We start from the raw sequence: 7,176 nt of genomic DNA on the forward strand, positions 1-7,176 counted from the left end.
ATATTCAAAATCAGGATATGAGATTCCACTCAAAAAAGAGTTCGCAAAAAAAGAAAAAAAGAGAGGCGGCCATGTAACTATAAACTGCATATCCAGACAAAAAAAAGAAATAACTATAAACTGCATATCATTAATCAAGAAAAAAAGAAGAAGAAAGAAGAAAAACAGAAAACCGTGGCCCCCGCAGGCTCTTGTCCCCCATTTCTCTTTCTCGAAAGCCTAGCAGGTTAAAAGAAGGATGAGGAAAGTTCATGGTGAAAAGTAACCATGGTTAGTTTCTGAAGGCCCTGGGACTAACCATGGTAAGGTTGGGGGGGTTAGCATACATGGGGAAAGTCTGGAGCTTTTTGGCTGTATAAATAAGGGCAAGTAGGAGAGAGCGATTTGACAGAAAGGCAAGTGCAAAGCTTTCAATCCCCCGAAAGAGAGAGTAAAAGAAAGTAAAAGCTTGAAAGCCAAGTTGGTCCGAAGTGTGGTGTTGAAGGAGAGGGAACGCCATCATCACCCACTTGTTGTGTTGACGTGAATCTCGTGGTCATCTCATCTCCATCTCCATCTTCATCTTCATCTTCATCTTCTTGTTCTTCGTCCCTGTGTCATTTGTTGATCCGGAGCTTCTCGCTTGGCTTTCTGTAAGTGGCTCCCAGTCTCTTTGCTGTTTCCATCTGAATTTGGTTGCTTCTTGATTTGTGGCTCTTTGCTTGGGGGGTCTTCTCTTCTTGTTCTTGTTGTTCTTGTTGTTTGATGGGGGTAACTGATGTAAAGGGTGGTTCTGCTGTTGTTTGTGTGGATAAGGAAGTTGATTTCGTATTGGGTAATGGGTTCTTCCCGTTCTTGTGGCCGGGATAGATTTAGAAACCTTGATTGGTTTTTTTTATTGCATTTCATGGTTTTTGGGATCTTTTCATCTTTAAGCGGTGGAAATCTTGTTTCATTTTATTTTATTTTATCATGAATTCCCCGTTCTCACATGCACCAGGGTTGTATTATGAATAAGCTTGTCCTGTGATGATATGAAGGGATTTCCTACAGGAAATATAGATGAGTGGAGATCCATCTTCGATTAAGAATCCTTGTTTAGGCAGAAATTTGTTTAAAGCATCGTTTTCTTTTTTTTCGGTTGAATCTGGTGATCTAGTGTCTGTATGTTTTGGGACAATTATCAATTTAGATTTTTTGAAAGATGGTAGGTTTTCATTCCGTGAAAAAATTGTTTGTCACAGCTTTATTGTGCTCTGAGTACTGAGTCTTCCTTTTGATGTTTTGTCTTTATGATGATTATAGACCCTCTTCCCTTCAAGCCAAAAATCGAGTCCTTTTTCCAGGATAACCTTTGATAGATGGCATTTTTGCTGGATATGAAATCGGTTGTATTGAAGAGTAGATTGTCCAAAATGATTGAGGTAGCTTTAGGGCTATTCTTGCTGATTAGAACTAACCCATTATTCAGTATTATCTCCTTTCATAATTTGTTTGATTAGTTTTCTAATATTCCTATTCAATGTTAAGCAGATTGATCAAGCGTCAAGATCAACCTGACAACTACCTGTGCTCTGCTCCATTTTCGTAACCCCTAAAGAAAAAGGAGAGGAATCTTCAACCCCAATCAACATGGGACTCTCAAGTCTTCCAGCTCCTTCTGAGGGAATGCTCTGTGTTCTCATAGTAAACACCGCCCTGTCCATCTCCATCATCAAAGGCCTTGTCCGCACCATCCTCCACCTCGTCGGGTTACGCCTCTCCTGCCTCTCCCCGTTGTTGCCGGCCTCCATCGACGCCCGCTCCTCCGAGTCCTTTGAGTATAGGATAAGCCCGTCCGAGAGCTACATCGAGCAGTTCAGGAACCAGGCCCCATCAATCCGGTTCGACGCCGTGTGCAGAGGAGGGCACAAGAGGGAGGACCGCGACTGCTCCGTCTGCCTGTCCGAGTTCATGCCTGAGTCGGAGATAAGCAAGCTGTCCTGCGGGCACATCTTCCACAGGCTGTGCTTGGAGAAGTGGCTGGACTATTGGAAGATCACGTGCCCACTTTGTCGGAAGCCTATGATGGTGGAAGAGGAGGCTTCTTCCCCATGCTTCTGGTGAATCAATAGAGAGAGAGAGAGAGAGAGAGAGAGAGAGAGGAGAGGAGAGAGACTTTTAAGGTGCCGTCGTGTTGCTCGTTGTACAGTCGATAGCGTGTACAGGTATTTTCGCATCAACAGGGGCCTTTGGTGTGTGATGGGTGCTGCTTTTACACATTTTGTACTAGTGAATCTGTGCGAAATGTGGTTAGAACTTTGAAAACACAGAAAGAGCTTGTGCTGTTGTGGCTGTACATACTGAGAAGCCGCTAGTGTTCTTTTTATGCACTGTGATCTTTCCCCTCTCTCTCGTGAACATTCTTTTGCTTGAACTGAAAAATGATCTGAGCTCTTGTTAGACCGGTTAAAGACAAGTTTCAAGAGGTTCTCTCTCGTAGTTTGGGGAATCTAATTCATTGGAGATTGCTGAGGATGGACCCTGTTCATCAAGCCAAGGCCGAGCCGGCGTCACTGTACTTGCGCATTCTCTTGGACCAAACTGAGGATCGTCCATACATGGAACAGAGGACAATCACGCCTCGCCAAAAGACTTAATGGATTGCCAATTGAAGCCAAACTGCATGAAAAGGACATAAAAAGGGAACTCATCCCATCCAAGTTTGGATCTACTTCTTGCCAAAGTTGAGTCGTAGCAAAATATCTTCGTACCCTTAGAAAATATCTTGGGTCTTCGATGATTCGATCGGCTATATTGGATGTGGTCATGATTCTTGAATTTGGAGACAGCTGTATCTCAGAAAAGATTTAGTGCCAGACTTGGCAAGCTGCATTGTGGCCATGTGGGCGTGAGATTTGGAAGCATCTTCGGTGGGCTTTTTGTCGCTCTTTGTTTTAGGTATGACTTTTATCCTCATCAATGTCCATGGAACACAGGACAAACAGGGAGAGGTGAACATGCATTGATCTCAATGTTCAAGCGCATCCGATGGACACAGCCGACAAGGAAAGAAAGAAACATTGTTAAAGAAAACATGGTGCCTGCTGGTGTAGGATTAGTGCCCCCGTTGTCATATTGCTTTTAAGTAGTATCCAATGCTCGATGCTGTCGGCATGTTCTTTTCTTGGAGGATCGAATGTAATCGACTGCGATTCATGGAGGTCTAATCTATGCGTGCTTCTATTCCCCGTATAAGAAATTTTAATATCCATCTTGTTTTTACAAAGATATTCAGTCGTATGCCGTTGCCGTTGCCGTTGATGGCGAGAAAGGGTCCAACTAGGCGAATCAACAACAAGAAGAATCGATGCACTATGGTGGCCTCAAGAAAACATGCTTTCTTCATATAATTCACAACGTGCACACATACTAGGTCAAGGTGCAACAAAGATGTGCAATTCCAATGCTATTTTTTTGGTTTTCCTTCATCCCGGTGGTTAAGATCGAATTCCACTTCAACCCCCTCCTACCATAACAATTTTGTCTGATTCACTTGTCTAGTTTCAGTTGATTAGAGGGAACTAAAAACAGCAAGGGAACACTCCAGCCTAAGATTCTAAATAACATCGAATACTGCCTGAGTAAACTATCCTTCCGCAACTAGGGCATGTTGCAACTAGGAAGTTTTAATCCCAGCCAAAGAGGAAATAGAAGTTGCATGACAAGGTGATAGAGAAAGATGCCAGCAGCAAAGATGCTCTCTTAGTCGGATGAAGATGAAGCCATGCACCTCTATCTAGCTCACACCAAGTAATGAACTAAAAGCTCTTGGCCTGTCGAGAAAAGGTCCAACCACCCAATTGGGAAAAACAGAAAGCTTCACCAATATCATATCATTTATTCTCAATCCTCTAGGTCATTTGCATCGTGCATAACCAGATCAATCCACCGACTGAATAAGGAGATTGAGTTGCAAAAACGATTGCCAGAGATGTAACAACAGTCAAAAGAACAGAATGTGATTAGAACAATGCTTTTCTACTAGTACAAGACTGATAAAAATGTAACCCCATGCCAAGCCTAAAAGAGGAAAACGTGAGTTTTACATGGGTTCGCCAACAAAAAGCTAAAAGTACAGATGTAAAATACCACAAATCAGTAATATGGAGGGATCGTGAAGCTTTTGAACTTTTAGTGCCATAATTATCAACTGGCAGAAGTACTGCAAGTATTAATACCGTCCTTGCAGTCGTTTGTGAGGTCATTGAAGGTCTCAATCTGCTTTTTACCCCTCAAGAAAACTTCAGTGTCGACTGAAACCCTCATGTATCCATCAAACTCCACTGGGACACCCTTATTAAGCTTTGTGGTCTCAGAATACCACTCGCTGTTCTCATCCCAAAGCTCCTTGTACTCATCAAGGAAATGAGTCGAGTACTTGTCTTTCAATGGATCGAAGAAGGAGGTGTCGGGTTCGTTAGTTGCAATGTAAAGGTTCCTCCCATCTTCAACTTTGTCCTTCAATGTTGAGATAAGTGCATCAGGAGAGGTATCAGCTGCAAGATTCGGCCACAGGTCTTTGTTCATTGCCTTCTCCCCTCTCTCAATATGAGCTGAGTCATAATCCCAATTCAACTTTGCCGCAATTGATGACACAATATCCATCAGGCGTCTCGATTTCCACAATAGATGCCATGGACGTTTAATGACAGATTCAGTCTCGCCTTCGCACACCCTATACCAGTAGTTATCGGGTTCCACCGACCCAAACTTTCTCATTATCAAGGCATCTTTCACGTCTGCTAGCTTCATAGGAGTGACCCTGAAGTCCTCCACAAGGTGAAGGTTCAATTTGTCTTTTTGTGCCATTTGCCCCAATCCGCCCAGAACTGATCCTGGTCCAACACTGATGCAGACTCCTTCAAGTGCTCAAAGTCAAAGTAGAACCTAAAATCTTTTCCTTCTTCGTCTTGATTCGAAGACGTGTAAATTTTAGACAAGCAAATACTCAAATCCATGACCAAAGTCCTGTTCAAGTACTGGGCCTCGCCCATGGCACACAAGAAGCTCCAGAGATAATGATTCATGCTCTTGCATCTATCTCCACCACCCATGTAGATCAAGTACTTCCCGTGACTGAACGAGCCCTCGGACTCAACCACCGGAAGTGCATCATTCACCATTTCCCCAACAATGGGCAATGACGCAGTCTGCTCCTCTTTCTTTCCCGGTGGCTTCTCAAACCCAGGCTTCTGATTCTTCTTCCTCTTCCTAGCATTGACACCCGTATGGTAATCCCCAATGCTCACAACACTAAGGGTACAATTCTCCGACCTAGAAATCACAAACCTCCTGTAATCCTTATAAAATGCAGCCGCCTTCCCTTCCTTAGGCCTAAACCGCCATGCCATATCGCAGGTGCTCTCGTTGGATCCCGGAACAGGCTTCCCAAACCTGTAAAAGTGTATATCCTTAAACTGCTCTATCGTGGCCTTCATCATTAGGTGGAAAACTTCCGGGTCCCTGCAATCGATCGGTTGACCAACGCTCCCCTCGCACTCATTCGCAACCACGGTTTCAGCCGAATCAGTCGCCGGGTTCTCGACATCAGTCACATTGATGAAATTATCGAACACCGTCTGATTCGCGGGCATGAAATCCTCGCCCGTCTTGACCACCGTGTCGTCGGACTTGAAGGTGGCATTGGTGGTCCCCGTGAGGAACGTGGTGATCTTCGTCGACGGATGGAAGAGGGGATCTTCAGGCTCGTAAGTCGCGGCGATTATGGTGAAGATCAGGACCCCAATCACGAACAGAGTGAAGCAGAGGTTGCCTATCATGGCCAACGCGTGCTGGCCCAGACTATCCGGCCGGAACCCACCGGCTCGCAGCAGCGGAGACCGACCCAACATTTTCTCCGCCGAATCAAGAAACCCGAACGAACCCCACCTCAGCACCCAACAAGATCCAAATCCAAGACCAACCCAAGTCACCGGAACTAACGGAAAACGACCCGATGCAAGAATCAACGTGGGAATGACGAGAAAAATCGAGGGTCCCCAAACGGCACCCGCGAAATCAGCTCCAGATCTGAAAAGGAGGGAACTTGGGAGCTTGCAGAGAAAAGGGTCGGTGCGGAAACGAGTTCAAGACTTACCCAAAGAGAACCCAAATGCGGGAGACGTCGAACGTGAGCCGCAATGAAATTCCTCCCCTCCCCCTCTCTCTCTCTCTCTCTCTCTATCTCTCTCTGGGGGTGAGTGTAAGTGGGTGTGAGCTGGGTTTCGGCAGGGAAGAGTCCGTGGGAAGATGGCGATTCCCCTGTGCAAAGTCAAGGGAGAAACGAATTAGCAAATGATTATTAAATTAAACCGCGCAGCGGCTTTGGCTTCGAGGCAGTCGCATGAATGAATGCTCGCGCCCACGAGGGCGGGGCCGATGCAGGGGCCTTGCGATGCCGACACGTCGACGGAGCCCGCGACGTGGGCGGAGGAGATCCGACGCTCGGCGTGCTCGGGAAGCTCCGTTGCGTGAGCTTGTCCTCTCGTCGTCTTCGAGGTGGGGGGTGTGGGGGTTTGGGTTGACTCGGGTTTTTTCTCTTCTGGAATTGACGGACGGGCGCACCGACAGGGCCAGTGGCAAACGTGTAATTAAGGGAGTATTGAGAGACAGAGGGATCCTATCGTGTCCCAGATGGAGCTTGCCCCAGATGAAGTCAAGCCGCGTTGTGCCCTTTTCATATTCCTAGAAAATCTTCGAATTTGTCATTTCCACTTGCTATGCGGTAGCTTTCAACCTCATTTACGTGATTGATGTCATTTCCACTTGCTTATAATAACGACCTCATTAACGTGATTGATGTCATTTCCACTTGCTTATAATAACGACGTTTAGTTACATAGCGTCACGAGGGATTTATAATTTTTCTTCTTTATTCTCGTTATCTGCTTTTATACAGGTGGATGGTCACCAAATATCGAATAAAATACGTAGAATTGTGTCAAGTTTTATGCGTATGAGCAACCAAATGACGGGTATAAAATTTGCAAATCATGATTTGATAGGCCTCGAGAAGATTTGGGTTCTGAATTCCAAAAAAGAGGATGGACTACGGAGTAGATTCCGTAGTTTAAGGCTGCTCAATTTACATGTACATAAATGTTGCCTTCTGTTTATTAAAGATCCCGATCTCTCTCTCTTTTCTCTCTGAGAGAA

At 45.3% G+C, this 7,176-nt stretch overlaps 2 protein-coding genes across 3 annotated transcripts; one reads left to right on the forward strand and one right to left on the reverse strand.

Annotated features, from left to right (window-relative positions):
• Positions 1–373: 373 nt before the first annotated feature.
• On the forward strand, positions 374–2,368 carry LOC104425201 (probable E3 ubiquitin-protein ligase XERICO). Of its 2 annotated transcripts, none has more exons than XM_039304815.1 (2): positions 374–632; positions 1,510–2,368. In XM_039304815.1, exon 2 carries the CDS (start codon positions 1,612–1,614, stop codon positions 2,083–2,085), a length of 474 nt encoding a protein of 157 aa, XP_039160749.1. In that variant the 5' UTR covers positions 374–632; positions 1,510–1,611; the 3' UTR covers positions 2,086–2,368. The 2 variants fall into 2 exon arrangements, with proteins under 2 accessions (XP_039160749.1, XP_039160748.1); XM_039304814.1 differs by having other exon boundaries at positions 376–632; positions 1,513–2,368.
• A 1,546-nt stretch (positions 2,369–3,914) lies between these two features.
• LOC104425202 lies at positions 3,915–6,653 on the reverse strand. The gene is given in 2 exon segments (XM_010037821.3): positions 3,915–4,817; positions 4,820–6,653. Coding segments are annotated over 2 exon segments (1,704 nt in total). The 5' UTR covers positions 5,874–6,653; the 3' UTR covers positions 3,915–4,167.
• Between the last annotated feature and the right edge of the window lie 523 nt (positions 6,654–7,176).

The sequence above is a fragment of the Eucalyptus grandis genome, chromosome 11 (genome assembly GCF_016545825.1).
Source record: "Eucalyptus grandis isolate ANBG69807.140 chromosome 11, ASM1654582v1, whole genome shotgun sequence".
Classification (NCBI taxonomy): Eukaryota; Viridiplantae; Streptophyta; class Magnoliopsida; order Myrtales; family Myrtaceae; genus Eucalyptus; species Eucalyptus grandis.

Bases quoted from the DNA above. Each gene is read 5' to 3' on its own strand.
- LOC104425201 (XM_039304815.1), top strand. From the start codon at position 1,612: ATGGGACTCTCAAGTCTTCCAGCTCCTTCTGAGGGAATGCTCTGTGTT.